This window comes from Cynoglossus semilaevis, chromosome 2 (assembly GCF_000523025.1).
Source record: "Cynoglossus semilaevis isolate Cse_v1.0 chromosome 2, Cse_v1.0, whole genome shotgun sequence".
Taxonomy (NCBI): domain Eukaryota; kingdom Metazoa; phylum Chordata; class Actinopteri; order Pleuronectiformes; family Cynoglossidae; genus Cynoglossus; species Cynoglossus semilaevis.
Window position 1 is genome coordinate 8,332,495 of NC_024308.1, and position 21,246 is coordinate 8,353,740.

A 21,246-nucleotide genomic window follows, 5' to 3' on the forward strand; every position below is an offset into this window, starting at 1 on the left:
ATTTATCTATACATCAAATGTCAGGAAGAGTTTGTCATTGCATTCTACACTAATGTGTTCAGTTACCTTTATATCCGTTACCCACAAGAGGCCGATGTTGAAGACACTGTAGGCAATGAACCCTGTCAGGTTCAGAGCCAGGAAGTCAAAGTTTAGTCCTACCACACTGAAAACCAACATAACAGTGTTAACGTTATACATTGAAATACATTGAAATAGTAAATGTCACAATTAGATCAGTGGTTTTATGCGTTATATGAAAATGTTGATGAGACGTTTAGAACGGAGATAAATCTGACCTTTTCCTCTTCCAGTTCTCCCATGCCTGTGGGTAGAAGGACACAGACCAGGCCAGGAAATATATCCAACCAATCACTTGACTGATCACTGACACAATGTTGCTGTGAATGACCATGAAGCGGATTCTGAGAGACAAACTACAGCAGAAACAGAATCACCATTACACAGAAGGTAAAGTGCAGTACATCATATATCAGACGAGCAATTGGTCCAGAGTCTATAGAACATGTAGGTTAAAATAACCAGATGTTCTTTCTGAGGCTATATGATTGTTATTTACGATGAAGGGGCAAAATCCAAAGTTCTTGATCTGTGGAAAAATACTTGTTTTAATGAGACTGGTGCAGTCCTTAAGGCTCATTCTTTATTATTAGGTATAAAAGCATTGGTCTCTTTGTTGATGTGCCATCTTCTTGTTTTAAAAAAGCCTGTGTTTCCAGGCGAGTAATAACCCATGAAACTGTATATTACCTGTTAAGTCTGTCTGTGTTGTTGCCAAGCAGGTGTGCAGTCACCTGACCCACATCATGAGACATCACATTGAAACTGAACAAGGATCATCAAGAAACAACACCTGCACAAAAACAACACACATACCATTTGATCGCTGTTGAATGATAATGACATGAATTACTGCTTCGGCTGTCCATCAATGTTACCCTCTGTCTTCTCACTATCACTTTTAACCTACTGCTAACTCTGTTGCATTTAAAAAGCACGTTATTAATGAAACATTCTGGTCACAAAAGTAAAACCCTACAAGTCGAAGACAAAAAAACTTCTCACCGGAAACATTAACAAAAAATAGGTTTTCAACTATTTACCTTTTTAACTAAAGATTTCCCCTGAATCTCAAATACTTGAGCCTAGAAGATGAGAGTCTTTTCTGTTTTTTTTACCTGCTCAGGTAACAAGATTATACTGGAGTAGTTGGACTTGGAGCTGTAGGTGACGTTGAACTGCATCACAAATGATTGGTTCAAGGGAGAACTGCAGAAACAGACAGACCATCAACAGAATATTTGTCCACACAGCTGCTATTAAAAACTAAACACCAACATTATTTTATTTTCATTTTAAAACTTCTACATAATGCACACAGCCAATTTCAGTGCTGTTTTAGTAAATTTGGTAAATTTGCCATTTCTGTGCACCGTTTCAGGTAGAAATGCAACTGTAATACACAAACTATGTAGACAGATTGACTTGAGATCTTTCCAGATGATTAAATCAAAATGTTATATTTTAAGTATTCTTTTTTTTTATCAGAGAAGAGTTTTGTTGGTGAGCTGTGGTATAAATGCAGAGTATTTTTGTAGGTACCTGGATGTAACAGTGACGTTGGTTTCAGAGTGTTGCTCCATTGTGATGGCATCTGGGGCAAATAAATGAACCGTGCAGTCTGGAAAACAATGATAATGTATTTTATATTTATGGTTTACATAAAAATGGGACTTAATATCTAAATGCTTTATGCAAACATGGCATCAAAGGAAATGCAGTATTTGAGGCAAATGCAGCTTTGGTGATTAGTCAAATGTAAGTCTGATACTACTCATAATCATAATAATCATTTTACCACAAAAGGCAGCTACCGCACTGTTAAGTTTTAAAATGAGTCACCTGAGATTTGAGGTACATTCCATAGCAGCAGCAACAACAGCAGACAATGGAACAGATCAGCCATGTCTGTAGAGAAAACAGCGCTGAAGGAAAAGGAACACCTTTTCATTATATTATACCTCATTATACTAGGTAAACTATTTGATTTGCTTACTAAATAATTACTTAAAATTCCTTAAAGCCGAAGTTCCAGTATACGATATACATTTTTTTACTTACGGTATACAAGTTTAACAAGCTGCGCGTCTCCTTTTTCTCACTTAGTCGGTTTCGAGAAAACCCCTTAAAAATTAAATAAATTACAGTTACAGATGTTAGAATAACATATTTCCGGTGCCAGACTTTGACAAAATCATCAAACTCACCACAGCAGCTGCTTTTTAAATAAACTACTTCCGTAATGGTCACATGACAGCGGGCTTTGTAGAGCGTGCAACGACAACGAGGGCTTAATACTGGCATCTGCTGGTGATAAAGGGAATAGACTAAAATGTTGAGGTCTGCAGTCTAAATATTTGAACGCCTTCTTTTCTTTAAATGTGAATTCTGTACTTGTGTACTCAACACTCTAGTCTTTACTCTTAAAACATGCAGTTCAAAAGTGCAACACTTTACTTCAAACCTCTTTGGATTTGACCCCTGTGGTCATTTTCATTATTTCTTTAACTAAAAAAGACATTTTAGAAGGGTTTCATAGAAGAAGGGTTTCAGGTTGATTATGCACAAATTTAGATTTTTACATAAATCTTCTTAAAATGACCATATATACCAATAATTCACACAGGTTCATCGAGACAGATCAGCCGGTGCTTGTGTTAATTTATTTGGTTTATTTACATCATGATTATCTTCATTTTTACAAATAACCAATAATAATATAGAAAACAATATAATAACGTTCTGAAAGAAATAATTTTGTGAGAGGTTTTGGTAAAAATGCTGCCTGGCAGCAAAGTCTCTTCACCATCATCTGCTTTGTAACATCATATTTTGTGATGACATCATCATGGTGACCAGTGTCACCTTAGTCCCAGTCAGTTTAACATCAAATTTATTTTTGACACAGCCATCTTAAGTGATGACATTGCGGCTCCAGGATTCACAAGTCAGCTGCTCCTCTTGTTAATGGAAGGGGAAAAATCTTGAACTAGTTTTGGTGTGGTCATCAAGATTGTGAGGTACCGACTGCTGTTGAGAAAAGTCCTCCCAGTGGAGCTCAACTGGGGTTATTGGCTGTCACCCAAATCATTGTTACGATTGGTTGTGTGGGAAGACAACTGGGTAGATTTGACTGTAGTGATCCACATAGTGAACCTCCAGGCCCTCAGTTATGTAGTCAGCTAGGTCTGAAAAGTCCTTCCTGTTCTCAGCTGGCAGGATGATGCAGGTTACACCAGCACGACGAGCCTGGAAAGAAAAAAAACAAATCGATACACTCAACTAACGATGCAATGTGATTCACGAGTATTGTTCATTTATATCTACTTTTAATCAATTGACTATGCATTATTACATCCCTACTTACAAGTGGTTAGGCCCAGGATGGGAGTCTTATACTGTATGTGTTCAGACTGCAGGTAAATCAGACTGGTCTTCACTGTTAATTGAGGTTATGTGTTTGTGTGCATCTTACTTACGGCAATAGTTTTTTCCTTGATTCCTCCAACTGGCAGGATTTTGCCTGTCAGTGATACCTCACCAGTCATGGCCACATTCTGACGTACAGGCTGTTTGGTTGCCAATGACAACAATGCAGTGACAATCGTGCAGCCAGCACTTGGTCCATCTTTTGGAGTCGCTCCCTAAAGACAAGTAACGTTACATCATTATGCTCTGGGCCTTTAAATCTGTCATTAAAACATGTGACCAATTAAATGTTTTTGAAATAGTCAATATTTTTATAGTGGGGCACTTTTTTTTACCTCAGGGACATGAAGATGTAGATGAGAGTTGTCCAGGAAGTGGTTTTCAGGTTCCTTAGTCATCAGAAAGGCTCTGGCGAAAGTGCTGGCGATCTTCGCACTTTCTTTCATGACATCACCCAGTTGACCTGTAGAAGAACATGAACATCCTTTACACACATGTTCATCATGGAGATTGGAGCAACCAGGAGTTAGACTTAATTTGTGAACATTCTGACTTACCTGTGACCTCTAATGACCCTTCTGCTTTAGTCTCGTCTCGTCCTCTAGGGCGACGCACAGACGTCTCTATGAACAGTGTTGAACCACCTGTAGGAAAGATAATGTCCTGTGTGTAAGCAACTTGTACTTCTAGGTTCAGTAAAGACCAGGTTGAATATTTGATCTTTTAAAGCAAAGATGCTTGAATATGCTTTTTAAGTAGAGTAGTAGTAAGTAAAGATGTGAAGACTAGTAAATCTAGGTGAACATCTTTATCTTTATTCATATACACTGTGTCTCACCCATGGCAGTCCAAGCCAGTCCCATAACCACTCCTGGAGGGGTGATGTCATACATACGGTCCACTGTGAAAATTGGTTTGCCCACATATTCCTGCAGATTCTCAGGATTAACAGTCACTGCTTCCTGCTCTCCGCTCACAATGCTGAATGCTACTTTACGGAAAACCTGTTGGATAATTTCGAAATTCTGGTAAATTTAACATTGTGTGAGGAGAATGAGGCTTCAATGTTGCAGTCTGAATCTGTGTATGTTACAAAATGTTTCAAGATTCTTAAACATACAACAACCCTTCCTGCTCTGATATTGTTCTGGCGACTGTAAATATGTCTCAACTGGTTAAGGTACTTCTGTATTTGACCTTTTCTACTTGTTTCTGCAGGTTCCTGACCCCCGACTCTCTACAGTACTGTTTGATGAGCAGACTAAGAGCGTCAGGTGAGATGGAGGCCTTTGCTTCAGTCAGACCGCACATAGTACGCAGCTGAGGAACCAGGTAACGCTGGACACACACAAACACAGAAAAAAATGGTAGAAAAACAAAATTAATATAGAAATTACTGAGAATATAAAAGTTCTGTCAGCAGACATTTCTTACCTCAGCAATAGCTAATTTCTCCTGAGCCACATATCCAGACACGTTAATCATCTCCATCCTGTCCCTCAGAGGCTCTGGAATGGTGTCTGTCACATTTGCCGTGCAGATAAACAAAATCTTAATTGGAACAGAAAGAAACAGATGTTTTTTTTTATAATAGTGATCAAATACAAAAACACTTTAGTCCTGCACTGTGACATACTGGTAAATCTTCAACACATAATCTTTTCATTCATATAAGGTTGTGGCACTACATGCAAAGAACACTTAGTCTACCTTTGACAGATCTACAGGAACATCCAGATAGTGGTCTAGGAAATTGGCATTTTGTTCAGGGTCTAGGAGTTCCAGAAGGGCAGAAGACGGATCGCCCTGGTAACCACGACCAATTTTATCCACCTGGCGATGATGGAAAAGTTAATGACATTTTAGAGCACAGTGCCGTCACTGGCCAGTACAAGTTGGCCCAACAACACTCTCTGGAAGATTCATCATCCTTCCACAAAACCAGTCATAATGAATTTCAGTTACATCACATCAACCACGTCCAGGTGTTTCAGAAGGATTTGTTTTCACTTCTCTATTTAAGGCTAATTAAATACTGGAAAGATTTACTCTTTCCAAAGCCTGTTCTCTGTTGTCAAACACACCAGAGACACAGCACCCCCATACTGACCTCATCAATTAAAACAAGAGGGTTCTCGGTCTTGGTTTTTTTCAGGCACTGGATTATCTTTCCTGGCATTGCTCCGACATAAGTCCTCCTGGAGGATGACACATGGACACATTGAAGAAAAGCTCATTAAGAATATTAATGTGACATTCCAGTGGAAAAGCAGCTCTGCTGTAACCCAAACCCCAAGCCCAGTAGAACAACTTCTCATGGCTGTTCAGTGTAGGACCCTACAGCTTAGTGTCTTTGTGATGATGCTGGTTCACAAATCCTCACCTGTGTCCTTTAATCTCTGCAACATCAGTCATTCCTCCCACACTGAACCTGAAATACTCTCTGTTCAGAGCTCTGGCTATGGAGCGAGCAATGGAGGTCTTTCCTACACCTGGAGGACCATAGAAGCACAGAATCTTTCCCTGGGTGGAGCCACGCAGCTGACTCACCGCAATGAACTCCTGCAGACAAACGCAAAGAAAGTTCGCTTCTGCAGGATCAATTCTATGCGTGATGACAGACATACTGTATGTATGCAAGTGTGCCAGTGTCTTTACCAATATGCGTTTCTTCACATCATCCATTCCATAATGATCTTCTTCAAGAACTTCTTTAGCCCTCTCCAGTGACAGGTTCTCCTCACTGTTGGTTCCCCATGGCATGCTGGTCAGCCAGTCCAGGTAGTTACGGGTCACACTAGAAGATACGAATATTCATGGCTGAAATCTGACATTTTTTACCCTGAATACAGAAGATCTGTTGTTTGTTTTAAACCCACTTAAACTCTGATGAGTGGTTGTCCAACAGTCCCAGCTTGTTGAGTTCCTCATTAATGACGTCCATGATGTGCTGAGGGGCAGTCCTGTTTTTGAGTCTCTCTCTGAACTTCTCCTCGATGGCTTCTTTGTCCTCTTTTTCCAAACCAAGCTCCTGAGAACAGCCACATGTTTTGGTGTATTAGTCACAGCCAACATGTTTATTCTTAATTCCGTAGAACACAACATGGGCGACGTACTGAACCAACTAAACATGGGCCTTGACCGATCACTACTACTCTACCTTCTTAATGATCTTGAGCTGCTCCTGCAGTAGATATTTCCTGTGTGTCTGCTTGATCTTCTCCTCCACCTAAGAGCAGAGAAGGGAAACACATCAGTGATGATGATTACAGGTGAAGACAGCTCGACGTAGATGTTTAGTAGTGATGATGAGAGTTGACCTCTCTGCCCAGTCGCTGCTGCAGTTTACTCAGCTCATACTCTTTCTTCAGCAAAGACAAGGCTTTATAGAGACGCTTGGGAATCTGCAGAAAAAAACATTTAGAACTCAGTGCAAGTTTTGGGCAGAAGAAAAAGGTAGATGAACATGCCAGAAGTAAAGAAGTTTATGGACTCTTTCATTGCTCAGTTGGGTTAAATACTGTACATGGCAGCAACACCAACAGTTGTTCACATGCACTTTGCTCACATTAGTCTCCTCCAGGATGTCCTGCAGCTCCTGTGACTCTGCTCCTGTCAGAGCTGCTCCCATGTCACTGAGGTAAATGGGATTATCAACCACCCTCTGACCAGCTTGCATCATCTGAAGGACAGATTCTCTGACAAATGGAGAGAGAAATGTTAAATGTTTACTTTGTGAAGAAGATTTTGAAAAACAAAATCCCACGGACGGATTAAGGTATTTCCAGGAACTGGACGTGTCCTTTAAGTTTTGGAATCTGAATTATTTACTTTAATGTTGACTTGTAGTACACTGAAGCGTGAGCTTTGTTTTGATAAAAGACCAAGGACAAATTGTGACAGATGACTGACCTGTAGAGAGGATTCAGTGCAATGATGTCCCTGATGGTCTTCACTATCTCTGCTGTCAGTGCCTACAGAAAAAACACAGAGTTTACCACAGTGTTTCTTCTGCACTCAGAACACTGAGAAACTCACATCCTTGGGCTGTAATCCCTACCTTGACCTCTTCTGTGACAGTGAACTGCTCATGTTGAACATTGTCCACTTCAACCATCAGGATATTTGAGGAAGGCAGAGGCTGGAGCTCGGGTGTCAGATCTACCTCTGCAACCTGATCATACACAAAAGAGTCTAATATAAACACTATGGGAATCACAAATACTTCTACTGATGTCACTCACAGAACAATTATGGAAGTGGACACTACAAGATGATATTTAGACACCAACCTTTGAGACAATGCACTGTATTTTACATTGCATTTACATTGCATTGTTTGGCTGTCTAGCTGCATGTAACACACCTTGTCCTCCATCTGCTGAGCCAGATTCACCTGTTGCTCCCTGCGGTTGCGTTTAGATTTCCGCCTTGGTTTAGACTGAGCATCAGATTCAGACTCCTCCCAAACAGATGGTGACCCCTCAGGCTCCACCTCTAGTTGTCTTGTGATGCGAATCCTATAAATATGGAGTTAATTTTACATGCAAATGCGTGGGTTTATAGATTAACCCTTCAAACTTCAAATGGAGAGCAGACCAAAGCAGAGTTTCTGACCTGCGGTGTCCCATGACAATCATCCTCAACTTGTCTCCCAGGTCCTGCATCTCATGAATTTGGACAAATGTCCCTGTGTTGTAGACAGCATCAAGAGACTCCACCACATCTGACTCATTACTACAACACAGAGAGATAAACATATATAGTCTATGAAGAAAGATGATTGAAATGTTCAACTGTGTATGACATCAAACAAGCGTGCACGTGGTGTTAAGTATTTGACTGGAGAACCCAGGTTTAACTCTTCACCAAATGAGACTTCTTCATCAGTTCTTGTAGAGTCTTACCTATCATCTCTCTTCATGAAAACTCCAGCGTAAGGTTGAGCTAAACGAACCTTTCTTCTCAGCAGCTCCATCAGTTCTTTGTTTTTTACCTAATGAAATAGGAGTTATCGCATCACGATCACACACTCAGACAAAAATGTCAGATATGCAGCAGTTTCTGAACATATGATTTTACTAAGTACAATGTGCTAAACACATTGTAAAATTGTTTGAAACTTCTGTTCTGTTGTTACCATGGCAACAAACAACTCCAATTTTGTTCAAACCACTTGGAAAAAAAGGCATTTCATTTTCAACAAGTGGGTAGACTGAGTGAACACAACTTTCTGCTTCTTAACTACACAATATCATGTTTGATTCACAAAGTGGACTTAAAGAAACAAATGAAAGGGGAGCATACTCTCTAAACCTGACCATTCTGGATGTCATTACATTTGTATTTATTATATGTTTACTTATTATGTTTAAATTGTATGTGGAACATAACTATTCTCACTCAAACACGACCTTAGTTAAAGCCAACTGAACCAAATGACACTCGTCTTGTATCAGCGTTGTTTATTCTTCGTTGTAAAATTCATATGCAGAGTGTATCACTGACCCCATACCAGTTTAGTTGTTCATGTAATGTTGCATCAGCTCTGTGGCACTGTTGGGTCTTTCTCACCTCTATAATCTTTATGAAGCGCGGAAACACCGGGTTCCTGCTCACAGCGATTAGGGGAACATTTGGGAACACCTCCGGTACCATCATGGGAGTCAGTGCGGTCATCTGGGGTCCGGTATACGAAGCACCCCCATCACCTCCAGACTCTTCCCCTCCAGAGCCTGCACTATCCCCATCTTCTCCTGAAAACCCCGCTGCACTAGACCGATTTCCGAACCATCTGTCCTGGACCGTGTAGTATTGCGGTTTCTGTGTGAGGAGATCGGTTTGGCCGCAGAGAACCGAACCTACCCGCATCCACCTGTGAGGTCTGAGGGTCAGCCTGCAGGCAGCTGTCATCGCTGAGGTGGTGCTGTATCCCTGTGTGGTTCCGGTGCTGGTGTAACAGCCAGAGTGCTGGAGCTGGGTCTGAAAAGAGCTGTTTGTCCATCTCGACCATCTTATTTTTCCAATAAGAGTTGGTCTTCTGTGTATCAATCTGGAAACTATCATCATCTTCAAGCACGTCGCCATCTTGATCTAGAGCTTTCTGAGGCACGTGACTGGCTTCCGTCGACGCATGATGACGTTCACCGGTTAGGAAACGGTCAAATACAGCTTAACCAAAAATAATATTACATTTGAAACAGTTACAAAAAGTTTGACACATTTTAACATTTGCACAGAGTTGCAATAAATAAAAACCTGCACTGTGTTTTATACAAAATAGGTTTTTAGTAGACACTATATGGTTCCACTGTTAAATTTAGAGAAAGTTAGAGAAAAAACAACAAAAAACAAATTACTAGAAGATTCTTCTTTAGTTACTATAGCTCAATAATTTCTATCAAAAGTTGAATCAAAAACTCATTCAGGATGCATTATACATGTTTATTAGAAAGACAATATAAAAGAATGACATAAAAACAACAACATATTTTTTTCCTCAGTCATTGTCTAACTCCTGTTCCTCCTCCTCTTCCTCTTCTTCATCGGTGTTCTCCATTTCCTCTGGTGCAGCCTGCTGTTCTTCCAGAGCGTCTTCCAGGACCTGTTCCTCCTCAACGGTTGGGTCCAGAGCCTCAGTGACTTCTGGTTCACTTGGATATTCTTTTTGTGGAGGCGGAGGTAAAGGTGGGCTGTATCCTTGTCCAGTGTATTTCAAACCCCATCCAATGTATATGTTCTCAAATTTTCTAAATATAGAAGTACAACAGAGAAAAGCTGCTTATAAATGATATCACTGGTTGAACTGTTCTTAGAGAAACTAGAATATTTTAAATCAGAAAAGTAAAATCTTACTTTCCACATGCATATGCATATGCTCCTGGCCAGAGGTTAGAGCGCAATACAGCTACTGCATGCTGCGAGGTGAGTGTGGAGGATATCTTGGTGCTCCAGGGAGGAGTATTAAACATCTCTGTAAAACAGGTGCGAGAGAGACTTGGTTTATTAATTTACAACTTTAAAGTGGACCATCATATTCATAATGCTTCAAGGATTATGAACGCAGTAACTTGGCATCTATCAAAGTGGGAGGGCCCCCAAAGACAACCCATAATATACCATTTTCTTTGCGAATGTCCTTAAATATTATAGTTGGTATTGAGCAGATACAGTTGTCTGAATCAAAAACTTTGGTTTGGAATGTCCTAAGACTGTCTAAGACTAACCTGCATCCTGGGAAAGGGGAGTGAGTAGTGGAGGCCCAACTTCTGGCTCAGGCTCATCAGGCTCCTCCTCTGTCTCCTCAGCCTCTCCCTCCTCATTCTGGTCTTCTTCTGGTTTTACTGCCAGGTTTATCCAAGAGCAACGACCCTGAAACAGTCATGTTTTCACCATGTACATACATTTACACGGACAATAACAACTATATTTTTTGAATTCAAGTTTAAATTGTCTGCTTTGAAGATACTAACACCTGTTTCAGGATGTGCTGTACATGATGGACCCACATGGACAAAGACAAAACCATCTCACTGACAGGAACACCATCAAAATCAGGATTCACTTCATAGCTGTCCCGTGGTGCCTCATCTTCCTCCTCACCTTCTTCTTCCCCAACATGGAAAAAACCTTGGGGGCTGACGTGTGTTCCTGCACTGATCCTGGCAATCTGTGCTCTCAGGTAGTTGGCTTCATTCCCAGGGAAAGGAGGATAGCTCTTAATGGGTGAGTCCAACCTGCCAGTAAAGAATTTACGGATCTGACGAGCAACAGTGATCTGTGCGGGAGTGACTGATGGGAGCTTCACCCATGGAAGACCCGGCTCTTTACAAACGTAGTAGACATTTTTGTTGGAACCGGTTCCCATTGGCTCCTTTGGCACTACTGGCGGGGGTTTGTAGGTTGACTGCGGAAGTTGATCCATCTGAAAAATAATTCACCACAAGAGGGGTGATTGAACTTTTCCCATTTTGGAACATCAACGTTTTCTTCAAGCTGATACTTGGACACATTTAAAAATAACACTACAAGAGTGATTGTCTTTTTCACCTCATTCTCTTCACTCTCCCGGGCCTCATTCTGCTCCTCCTCAGCTGCTTGGTCACTTTTCTCGTTCTCATTATCCCAGTCTTTGAACTCAACTTCAGCAACAATATAGTTGCTTTGTGTTCCCAGGATTTTGCCCCAAAGTCGACAGTGCAGGATAAGAGGCTGAGAGTCAACAAGTTGCTTTAAGGCAAGGAAAATCCGCTGCATCTCTTCTCTGCCCAGACCCACCCCAGCTTGTTCAAGGTAAAAGCCAATCTCATTTATATTGGGAAGAGGTGATTCAACCTGGTGAGGCCAAAAAATAGATTTTAACTGGAGTAAAGAATAAAGAATCAATACAGATTTCAATGATGTGTGGATAGTGTAGTGATTCAGACAATACCAGCTCATCCTCATGCTCTGTGTCTTCTTGCTGAGTAAACAGCAGTCGTTGTTGCTCAGCCAGCAGCTCGGCCAATGTGGTGTGTGGAAGGTCTCTGAGTCTGTTTTTTGTGTCCTCAAACAAACCTCGCTTCACGTCATAGCTCAAATCTTCAAAAATATCCACAGCATCATTTGGCTGTTCATCCATCACTTTCAGCAACAAGCGAGTCAAGTGATCGTAGCTACAATGTTTGAGACAATCAACATAGCATCAGCATTAGATACTCAGTGTCTGCTTAGACTGCTTTTGCAGTTGGCTAATATAAGGCTATTTGAGCTAACCATGACAAACTTTGCCCTATTCCCTGTTAACATTTAAGGCATTTCAGAGCAGCTCTTTAGATATTGTTGCTGCAATATGTTAAACTTTGATCTTATTTTGGTGACTTATTGTTCTTCTGGTTTTTAACAATATTAATCTATTTTAATAATATTCTCTATTTAATAATTATATCTATTTTCTATCAAGACTGAGGCAGATTTTGCTATATTTGTTTTGCAAACTTAAAGCCATTTTAAGAAACATTATGAAAATCGCTACTTCAAAATCACTAGGAGTGAATTTAGCCCTGTAACATCATAGGGAAACATGTAATGTAAACATCCCTCTTTTAACTCAAAATTTGCTCCACAAAACAGACAGTACTCACAGATTCATGTTGCTTTTTTGGCTGTTTTTCATCAGAAATGTCTTGAAGGCAGCACTAGACTTTAGCATCTTGTCACCGCTGCGGTCTCTGTGTTCATCCATGGTCCAGCAGCTGCCCCAACTCTAAAAGCTGGTTTGAGGGGACGACAGTGCAGCAGTTATGTAGCACAGAACAGGCATACGATCCACAGAAGTGTGGCTCGTTTTTTCTCTTGAAATTGATATGTTAAAACTAGAACATAACAAACTGAGGTGCGCAGAGAAATTGTGTGGTCATCATGGATACCATTGTCATGGTTACACAAACAGAGAAGTTGCCTTATTTAAGGCAATGTCTCCCTCTGGCGTTGGAACACCATGAACACAAAGAACATTTTATAATTAGTTTGAAGCATTTAGGACCTGAACGAGCACATCTTTCTATGTTATGTCAAGTTTGATGCTATTAAAGTAGCTAAAGATCAACACTGCATATCCAGTAATTCCCAGGACTAGGATCCTGGTATCTACAAAATTGCATTTAATGTTCATCTACTGCCCTCAGTAATAACTATGCAATGCCTTATAGTTTTGAAAAACAATTTAGTTTTTCTAATGTACTTAATGTCAGATAACAAGATACATATTTTAAACATTTTTCTGCAGAACACTATCAAATACTGCATATTTTCTCTGGCTCCCAGCATTCTAAATCACATTGTTTTAGTAAATTTCCACATTGTGGAACGAATAAAGGATTTCCTTTTAGGAAAGGAAATTTTATATTATTTTAATAATGAATACCGTAACAGATCTAACAGGTACAAGAGTAAGACATTTAAAATACTTTCAGGTAAATGCAGATCAGCTTAGGAAATTAAACATTGCAACCCAAATATCCCAGAACATAGAGTGAAACCCCTCATACAAATGGTCAAAAACATATAATGAGTACTGAGACTGAGACACATTTGAATGATCAGATTTAATTCAGTCCTGTAATCATGTTTTGAACTCAATGGAATTGACTTATTAATTCTACAAAGAAATTTAGCAGATTTTTTTAATATACAAGACCTCAAGGACCTAATGTAAAAGAACAAGATTAAAAGAAATATTGAAGAAAAAGGATCTGATCAGTTGAAAGGCAGTAAAAAAAACCTTCATCCTAAAATATTTTTACATTTATATTCTTTTTAGGGTGATATTTTCTGCATCTGCAATGACTTGTCTTTTGATTGTTTATGTGACCATCATCTTCCATCAAGCGTTTCACCTAACATAAAAATGGCCAAAAAAACTATTGCACAGATTTAGACATTAGCGGAAATAATGAGCAGAAGACAGTTCATACTAAAAATGTAAACAACAAAAAGGCAATAAAAGGAATAAAAGCATGGTAATTGTGTCATAAAAGAACATTTTTCCTTTGATTAAAGTAAAAGAATATGCTCCTTTGGATGAATCGACATAGCACAACTTGGAATAAGCAATACAGAATAGACCTGAAATCTGTTACAAGATGTTTCTGTGGAAAGGAGTTTCAGTTGATTCTTCTCTTCACTGTAGTAGTGTAGAAGTCATGAGCGAAAGTGGGAAAACTGGAAAGAATACTGAAGAAATTAAGACTGAAAAGGAAAATGGAGAAGGGATAGCAGAGGATTTTGACAGCTATACGACATACAGAAGCTCCAGTGATGAAGACACTGATGAAGGAAGTTGGGAGGAGCTGGGGGAGAGTGAAGAATACATCTACGAGACATATGTGGAAGAAAATGAGGATGAAAATGAAGAAACTGTGTACAGCCACCAGGCAGAAGAGGACGACTATGAGAATGATACTGAAGACAATGAGAAGGACAGCATGAATGGAAACGGATGGGATCTTGAAGAAGAAAAAGAATGTAGCCACCAGTGAATGGAAACGGAGGGGATTTTGAAGAAGAAAAAGAATGTAGCCACCAGTCAGATAAAGAATTAACCCAAGAAGACGATGATAGTGAAGTAGAGTTTGATGAGGAAACAGAATATAGCTACCTGACAGATGAGGACATCAATGAGGAGAAAGAAGAGGTTTTAAAGAATGATAAAGAGTCAAAATACCAGAGAAATGAAGAGAAAATTAACCAAAATGTTGAAAATAAAGAGAGAATAGGAAGTGAAAATGATTTTAAGGAAGAAAATATAAATCACACAGGAGATGGAGATCATGTTTTTCAGAGAGAAGAGAGGGAAACTAAGAGAAATATCAGTGAAAAAAAATGTGAATTATGGAACAAAAATGATTTTGGTTGCCAGATAACACATGTGGAGAATAAAAAAGGAGGTGATTGGGAAGAACGGAAGAAGACCATGGAAAATGAGGAGACTGGGGAGGAAAATGCAAACAATACAGAGGAGGAAAAAGAGTTAAGCTATCACATAGATAATACAGTAACAGAGAAAACTGATGTGAAAAGTGGTGAGGAGTTTGATGAAAAAGATGGGTGCAGGTACCTAATGGATGACAATGAAACTGTGGAGAAAACCAATGAGGAAAATAAAGAGGATTTAAAGGATGAAATAATGTCACATTACCAGAGAAATGAGGAAGAGGTTAAGGAAAACAGTGAGGAGTGTGTTGCAGCAGTTAAAGGACGAAATAGTTGCCAATCCAAAGACAGTGATGAGGAAAATTTACAAAGTGGGAAAGGATTTTGGTTCAGAATGTGGAAAGTCCAGGATTTAGAGATAAAGAATGGACAACCGACTGAGGAAATAACAAATTACAGCTCTCACTCAAACAAGGAGGAAGTAGTGAAGACTGATAAAGAAAATGAGGACTTAGAAAATGAAACAGAGCATAGCTATCTGACAGACGAGGAAGACATTGAGGAAAATGAAGAGTCAATGCAGTCAAGCATCCAGACAAATGAGGAGGAAAAAGTAGAGAAAGTTGTGGAATATGACAAGGAAGTTAAAAAGGTAAAAGAGAACACTGTAGAGGAGACGATTCAGGTGATTAGAGGACCTTATGAAAATTCTGAATGTGTCAAAAAAGTAGGGAATCAATTTGTGAAGCAAACAGAAGGGAGACAAGACTATAGCTACCAAATGGATGAAAAGGATGTTAAAGTTGAGGATGACTGTAAGAAAGGGGAGGAAACTTCCAAAAAAAGAGAGGTAGAAGAGGGAAATGGAAAAGTGGAGGAAGAGAAAAAAGAGGACAACTCACCTGATGCCCAATCCAACGAAGAGGAAATTGATTACACTAGTGATGATGTCACAGTGGAGTTTGGTGAAGAAAAAGAATATACTTGCCTGAAGGATGAAGAGAAAAGTGAGAAGAACATCAATTGGAAAGATGAAGAGGAGCTAGAAGTGAAAACATCAATCAGCTGCCAGATGCTTATGACTGACATTATAGAGATGTCTGAGATCACTGGGAAAGAGACAGAGGAAAATGAGAAGGGGGTTGAAAAGCAACATTATGAGTTGGAAATTAATGAGGATTTTAAAAAGGAACACTGGGAGGACATACAAAACCAAAAATACAACACCTTTGAGAACCAGGAGAACCAGAATAAAACTGATGTCGAACAAAAAAAGGCAAAGCAGCAGGAAAAGTCTGATAGTCACCAAACAAAAAACGAAACAGAGGAGGAAGATAATGAGGTGAAAGAGAAAACCCTAAATACTAAGAAGAAAGAAAGTGAGCATTCAGACACTGTGCACAACTACCAGTTAGGCAAGAATGGAGTAGACATCATGGATGACAAAAGTATTCCAAACTTGGATCAAAACTCACAATACGAAGAGCAGGAAGAGTACTGTGAAGCAGTATGGAATGATGATGAAGAGATTGAAGAGAAGTTAGAGGAGCCAAAAGACCACAGCTATCTGAGAAAAGAGATAGAAATAAAAGAAAATGTTCCCGATAATTGTGTAGACAGCCAAGGAAATGAAGAATGGCTTCAAAAAGGAAATAGAAAAGGAATTGAAGAGGGAAAGGGGGAACACTATGAGATAGATGGGAACCAATGGGAAAAGATACATTGCGACACAGAGAAAAGAAATAAAGATTATGTACAGAAAGAAAGAGGGAGCAGCTTAAAAAACAATGAGGACACTGAGGGGAAGGTTGTATGGGAAAAGACAGAGGAGACCTTGGAAAATGAGAGACAGATCAACAATGAAAAAATAAATGGTATAGATGAGGAAGAAAAGTACAACTACCAGACCCATGATGACAAGGAAGCTGAAGAAACAGTGCATAGCTACCAAAAAAATGAGCAAAGTGTAGTGAATACTGATGAAGAAAATGAGGAGAAGTTACAAGAGGAAACATATCACATTGATAGGCTAGATGGAGCAAAGTATTCTGATTCCAATGATTCACAAGAAGCTAAAAATTCTAACATGATACTAAGTAATCAAGCACTGGCAGAAAGAAGGCCAGACAGGGGAGCAAGAAGAAAACAATGTTTTGGCAAAGTATTTAAAAAAAGAGGAAGACGCTCAGTCAGCTGGCCTTCATGCTCAACTAGAACACTTGGAGGCCCAAACTGCTGGAGAAGTCACATCAAGAGCAAAGGCAAGAATATTCAAATCTGCAACTGAAAATGAGCAACGTGACAAGTGAGACAAGTCAGAAGCTACAAACTGAACGTAATAATGCCTTGTGTGAGAAGCAACACACCCATCAGGCTGCTTTGAAGCAGCAAGAGGAAATGGATCAAATGGACGTAATGTCTCATGACATTTTCAAACTTACTACTGAGAATGAGAGACTGCAAAGTAAACTTGCTGAAATGCTTGAGACACAGCATGCTTATGAGGATGCCATCTCACAGTATCAGAAGAATGCAGACAACGCTGCAGAACTGACACATGAAAATCAAGAACTTGTGAACAGGAGGCTACAAGATAAACTTAAGGATGCCACAAGTCAGAAAGCGCATGATTATGAAGCTGCAGTATTGCAAAAACAGAAGGATGCAGATAAACTTACTTGTTTGAAGCATGACAATCAACGGCTAGCGTATGAAAACAAGAAACTACAAGGTAAACTTGAAGATGCTTTAAATGAGTATGCCCATCAGGTTTCTGTTTCTCAGCCGCAAAAGGATGCAGACAAACTGAACTGTCTGACGTATGAAAACCAACAAATGGCTTCTGAAATGAAAAGACTACAAGGAAACCTAGAGGAGTCTGTAAATGAGCTCCAACATGCACAAAAGCAGCAGCAAAGAGACAGAGAAACATGTTGTAGACTTGAGGAGAAAGTCAAGAAGGAGAAAGCTCGCTTTTTAAAGATGCACAAAATAATTGAGATGGGGAAAATGGCCAGTATTACGTCAATAGGAAAATTATATGATATGCAAACACTGGTAATGGAAAATGACAATTTAAAGACCAAAATGAAAGATATTGAGGCAAAATATGGAGGGACACTGTCCGAAAACCATTCACGTTCTAAGCTTCATGGAAAAATTATGTCACAAAAGGATGAGATTATTGCTGAGAATCAAGCTACCATTGCTAGGCTTGAATGTTTGATTAATACACTTAACACACAACAGTCAGAGAGCAAAGCACAGCAAGCTAATCTTGAAGATCCATTGGGACAGGCAAGAACACATAGCACTGCCTGGTGGGAAAGATCAAATCAAAGTGCTTCTGCTTTTGAAAAAGAAAGAGCTTTACGTGAACAGTACCAAGCAGAGCTAAAAGAAGCCCACAGAAAGCAAAATAAAGCAATGGCAGAACAGCACCAACTAACTGAGGCCCTCAAGAGATCTCAGGACAACTTCAGAAGACTTCAGGAACAGCTCCAGTCTGAGTCAAATAATCAACTCAAATTACTGACCGACAGCGAGTTCCGGTTTAAGGAGCAGAAAATATCTTTAGACCAGGCAAGGGATGACTGAACTATGGAAAAGGAGAACTCCTGAGCATAATTCAAAATGGATCTCCGATCCCTACAAAATTATGTCCATGAGAGAAGCTAAAGCATCAGGTCGAAATGTTGATTTGGTCAAAGTCTTTTGTCATGTCCCATAGCTAACTTTCATTCAGCAGAGATTTATAGCAGCTTTACCATAACTGGTCCTTCATCCTCTCAAGAAGTCATTCTGAATATCCAGGAAATGTTGATTTGCCTTCTAAATTGTATAGAAAGATCTTCAGACATAAGATATTAACCTGGTCTGTAGTGTTTCATTATATTTTCAGTACATAATAAGCTACAACTTACCAAATATTAGTAAAATAATAAAGCCTTTCTCTCAAAAAATTTCAAATGCTTGCTTTTATCGTTAAAATTACACTTTACCCTTTTTAAAAAACTACATTTGTGACAGTGACTGGTGAAGCCCATAATAGCCTTTCAGTCATGTGATGCAAAATGTTTGCGGTGTGTAGACTGCCTGTTACTTTCTCAAGCTCGGTGTGAATAAGTGATACATGATATGTGAGCTCTTTTAAGGTTAACAGGCAAAAGGCTCCGTAAGACATGAATAGACAATATGTTACCACAGAACAAACCAAGCAACTGAAGGGAAAGTGATGTTTTTAATGTTTTCAGTAGATAACTGAGGAGACTATATTTCTCCTTCTGTTTACATTTCAGCCTAAATGCAAATCCCCAAGTTGGTTTATATCAACAACACATGTCAATAGAATCAGATCAAGGGAATAAAGGTGCAATGATGTCACGATTCCATGATGTCAGCATACAGTCGCAAAAGGTATGCCTTGCAAATGTTTGTATACATTTTTCATTTATGTATGTGCATATTTTATATATATTGTGTTTTTGTATATTTTGCAGTGCAACATAATGGATCTCAGCAGTGGAAGTGTCAGTAAAACATAATGGATCTCAGCAGTGGAAGTGTACAGGTAAAACAACTACAGTGCTTTGACATATAATTCTTAACTGCAGCTAAAGAAATCACTACAAGGCCTGATGAACTTGTAAATATAAAAGCAAGACTTCTAGATACAATTATTGTAAAAAAGCATAAGCAAACAGTAATGTATCATTGCAGATGCCAGAAAAACATTACAAACACGTAGAATGCTTCTTAAAGTCATAAACTTGTTCAGTGCAAAAACTTAAGGTATGGAAAGATGAACAAGACAAGAAATAAAGCTAAGGTTCTGACTGAAAATACAATCAGAGGCACTAATGCAACATTATGAATGCCATTGTCACTTCTTAGCAACCAAGTAAACTTCTCCCTGGAAAATAATCTGGTTTCATCAATAGAACTTTAGAGCACGTATGAAGAAATAAGAAATTTGACAAAATGTCAATGTTGAGAGAAGGAAGCGGTCCTGAGGTAAGTGATGAGGAAGGAGATAACATCCTAGAGGCTAAAGAAGAGGATAAAGTGGAAATTGAAACAAAGACAACAGAAGAACAACCAGACTGTGTAAAACATGACACTGCCGTGACAGATGAATCCACTAATCTACAAGAAGCCTTGCAGAGCTTAAAAAAAGCAAATGCTGTGCTTCAGGAGAACTTAAGAAAGATCCAAATAGATCAAGTTTCACAAACAGAAGTACTGTCAAGAGAGCAAAAACAAAATAACATTCTGGCTAAAGAGCTAAAAAGAAAAGAAGCTCAGACAGCCAGTCTTAGTGCTGAAGTGGATCACTTGAAGGCACTTATTGCAGATGTCGAAAGGTCACATCAGGAGCAGCGGCAAAGGCATGCAAAGTTTCAAATGAAAATGGCTAAAATGACAAATGAACTTAAACAAGACAAAGACGTTATTGAGAAGCTCAAAGATGACGAGAAGGAGAAATTGGCCAAAATTACGGACATAACAGATCAACTCCACATCCAAAAGCAGGAAAATCTCATCAAAAACAAAGAAATTCAGTCGTTACACCTCAAAAATCAAACTCTTCAAAATGATATAGATGCAAAAGACAAAAGTGTGTTGTTGCTACAAGATAAGGAAAGCCAGCTGGTAGGAGATCTCAAAAAGGAACAAAAGAAATATGACAACCTCCATACTGAGTATGTTGCAGTGGTTACCCAGCAGCAGAAGAATGCAGATAAAGTAAAACAGTTGACAAATGAAATTCAAAGTCTTTGCGATGAAAACAAAAGCCTGCGATGTAAACTTGAGGATTCATGGAACAAGAGACAGGATGTTTATGATGCTGCTGTCTGTCAGCAGCAAAAGGACATTGACAAAATTGACTTTCTCACCCACGAGAACCGAAAACTGGCTTCGGAAAACAAATTGCTGCACAGTAGATTGGAAGATGCCCTGAATGAGAAACAGCTTTCATATGATGCTGCTCTCTCTCAGCAACTAAAGGATACGGATCAACTGGACCAACTGACATATGAAAATAAACAACTTACCACTGAAATCAAGAGGTTGCAAACTCAGCTTAAGGATGCCCTGACTGAAAGACAGCATGTCTATGATGCTGCAGACTTTATGCAGTTAAAAGATGCAGAAAAAGTTGACCAACTCACTTATGAAAATCAAATGCTGTCAGCTGAAAACAAGAGGTTACAAAGCAAATTTGAGAATGCACATAACGAAAGACGTAGTTCTTCCAAGGATGATGAACATGTGCCCCCCAAATGTCAACAACAAATGGTCACACTGAGTAATGAATGAACA

The 21,246-nt window shown here is 39.3% G+C and overlaps 6 protein-coding genes across 7 annotated transcripts in view; 3 read left to right on the plus strand and 3 right to left on the minus strand.

Annotated features, from left to right (window-relative positions):
* The window catches only part of ctns (cystinosin, lysosomal cystine transporter), a 4,534-nt gene extending 2,161 nt beyond the window's left edge, over positions 1 to 2,373 (minus strand). Inside the window, 8 exon segments of the mRNA XM_025065369.1 lie at positions 67 to 166; positions 300 to 437; positions 772 to 883; positions 1,193 to 1,290; positions 1,624 to 1,702; positions 1,924 to 2,006; positions 2,143 to 2,205; positions 2,289 to 2,373. Of these exon segments, the coding sequence (XP_024921137.1) occupies positions 67 to 166; positions 300 to 437; positions 772 to 883; positions 1,193 to 1,290; positions 1,624 to 1,702; positions 1,924 to 1,987 (591 nt within the window). The 5' untranslated portion in view covers positions 1,988 to 2,006; positions 2,143 to 2,205; positions 2,289 to 2,373.
* Positions 2,374 to 2,733: 360 nt separating this feature from the next.
* Positions 2,734 to 9,619, minus strand: lonp1 (lon peptidase 1, mitochondrial). 2 transcript variants are annotated; one of them, XM_008335061.3, is made up of 21 exons: positions 9,085 to 9,619; positions 8,418 to 8,506; positions 8,128 to 8,247; positions 7,907 to 8,030; positions 7,571 to 7,684; positions 7,423 to 7,484; positions 7,079 to 7,208; positions 6,831 to 6,914; positions 6,671 to 6,739; positions 6,390 to 6,541; positions 6,169 to 6,307; positions 5,894 to 6,072; positions 5,621 to 5,708; positions 5,221 to 5,343; positions 4,945 to 5,061; positions 4,708 to 4,848; positions 4,349 to 4,514; positions 4,068 to 4,154; positions 3,846 to 3,973; positions 3,561 to 3,725; positions 2,734 to 3,330 (listed from the first exon to the last, which is right to left on the minus strand). In XM_008335061.3, exons 1-21 carry the CDS (start codon positions 9,595 to 9,597, stop codon positions 3,175 to 3,177), a joined length of 2,946 nt encoding a protein of 981 aa, XP_008333283.1. In that variant the 5' UTR covers positions 9,598 to 9,619; the 3' UTR covers positions 2,734 to 3,174. The 2 variants fall into 2 exon arrangements, with proteins under 2 accessions (XP_008333283.1, XP_008333276.1); XM_008335054.3 differs by having other exon boundaries at positions 7,877 to 8,030.
* Positions 9,620 to 9,865: 246 nt separating this feature from the next.
* Positions 9,866 to 13,059, minus strand: rsph4a (radial spoke head component 4A). The gene is made up of 7 exons (XM_008335158.3): positions 12,633 to 13,059; positions 11,942 to 12,164; positions 11,560 to 11,844; positions 10,985 to 11,434; positions 10,737 to 10,881; positions 10,366 to 10,483; positions 9,866 to 10,259 (listed from the first exon to the last, which is right to left on the minus strand). Exons 1-7 carry the CDS (start codon positions 12,731 to 12,733, stop codon positions 10,010 to 10,012), a joined length of 1,572 nt encoding a protein of 523 aa, XP_008333380.1. The 5' UTR covers positions 12,734 to 13,059; the 3' UTR covers positions 9,866 to 10,009.
* An 891-nt stretch (positions 13,060 to 13,950) lies between these two features.
* LOC103396839 (probable serine/threonine-protein kinase kinX) lies at positions 13,951 to 17,235 on the plus strand. The gene is made up of 2 exons (XM_008335087.3): positions 13,951 to 14,474; positions 14,525 to 17,235. Exons 1-2 carry the CDS (start codon positions 14,133 to 14,135, stop codon positions 17,207 to 17,209), a joined length of 3,027 nt encoding a protein of 1,008 aa, XP_008333309.1. The 5' UTR covers positions 13,951 to 14,132; the 3' UTR covers positions 17,210 to 17,235.
* Positions 17,236 to 17,295: 60 nt separating this feature from the next.
* LOC112488619 (trichohyalin-like) lies at positions 17,296 to 18,891 on the plus strand. The gene has a single exon (XM_025065657.1). It carries the CDS (start codon positions 17,320 to 17,322, stop codon positions 18,517 to 18,519), a length of 1,200 nt encoding a protein of 399 aa, XP_024921425.1. The 5' UTR covers positions 17,296 to 17,319; the 3' UTR covers positions 18,520 to 18,891.
* A 565-nt stretch (positions 18,892 to 19,456) lies between these two features.
* LOC112486526 (paramyosin-like) lies at positions 19,457 to 21,243 on the plus strand. Its single transcript, XM_025053513.1, has one exon. The coding sequence runs from the start codon at positions 19,903 to 19,905 to the stop codon at positions 21,241 to 21,243; it is 1,341 nt and encodes a 446-aa protein (XP_024909281.1). The 5' UTR covers positions 19,457 to 19,902.
* The last annotated feature ends 3 nt before the right edge of the window (positions 21,244 to 21,246 follow it).

What these genes read in the sequence shown, in the direction of transcription:
- lonp1 (XM_008335054.3), bottom strand. Translation starts at nt 9,597, where the DNA reads ATGGCGACGTGCTTGAAGATGATGATAGTTTCCAGATTGATACACAGA. An exon ending in GCTTCATAAAGATTATAGAG is followed by an intron (nt 8,507 to 9,084) that starts GTGAGAAAGACC and finishes CTATTTCATTAG; the next exon opens with GTAAAAAACAAAGAACTGAT. An exon ending in TTCCTGTAGATCTGTCAAAG is followed by an intron (nt 5,062 to 5,220) that starts GTAGACTAAGTG and finishes GTTCCAATTAAG; the next exon opens with ATTTTGTTTATCTGCACGGC.
- rsph4a (XM_008335158.3), bottom strand. Translation starts at nt 12,733, where the DNA reads ATGGATGAACACAGAGACCGCAGCGGTGACAAGATGCTAAAGTCTAGT. An exon ending in GGGAGAGTGAAGAGAATGAG is followed by an intron (nt 11,435 to 11,559) that starts GTGAAAAAGACA and finishes ATTATTTTTCAG; the next exon opens with ATGGATCAACTTCCGCAGTC. An exon ending in TATGCATATGCATGTGGAAA is followed by an intron (nt 10,260 to 10,365) that starts GTAAGATTTTAC and finishes TTCTATATTTAG; the next exon opens with AAAATTTGAGAACATATACA.
- LOC103396839 (XM_008335087.3), top strand. Translation starts at nt 14,133, where the DNA reads ATGTTTCTGTGGAAAGGAGTTTCAGTTGATTCTTCTCTTCACTGTAGT. An exon ending in AAGACAATGAGAAGGACAGC is followed by an intron (nt 14,475 to 14,524) that starts ATGAATGGAAAC and finishes ATGTAGCCACCA; the next exon opens with GTGAATGGAAACGGAGGGGA.
- LOC112488619 (XM_025065657.1), top strand. Translation starts at nt 17,320, where the DNA reads ATGGATCAAATGGACGTAATGTCTCATGACATTTTCAAACTTACTACT.
- LOC112486526 (XM_025053513.1), top strand. Translation starts at nt 19,903, where the DNA reads ATGTCAATGTTGAGAGAAGGAAGCGGTCCTGAGGTAAGTGATGAGGAA.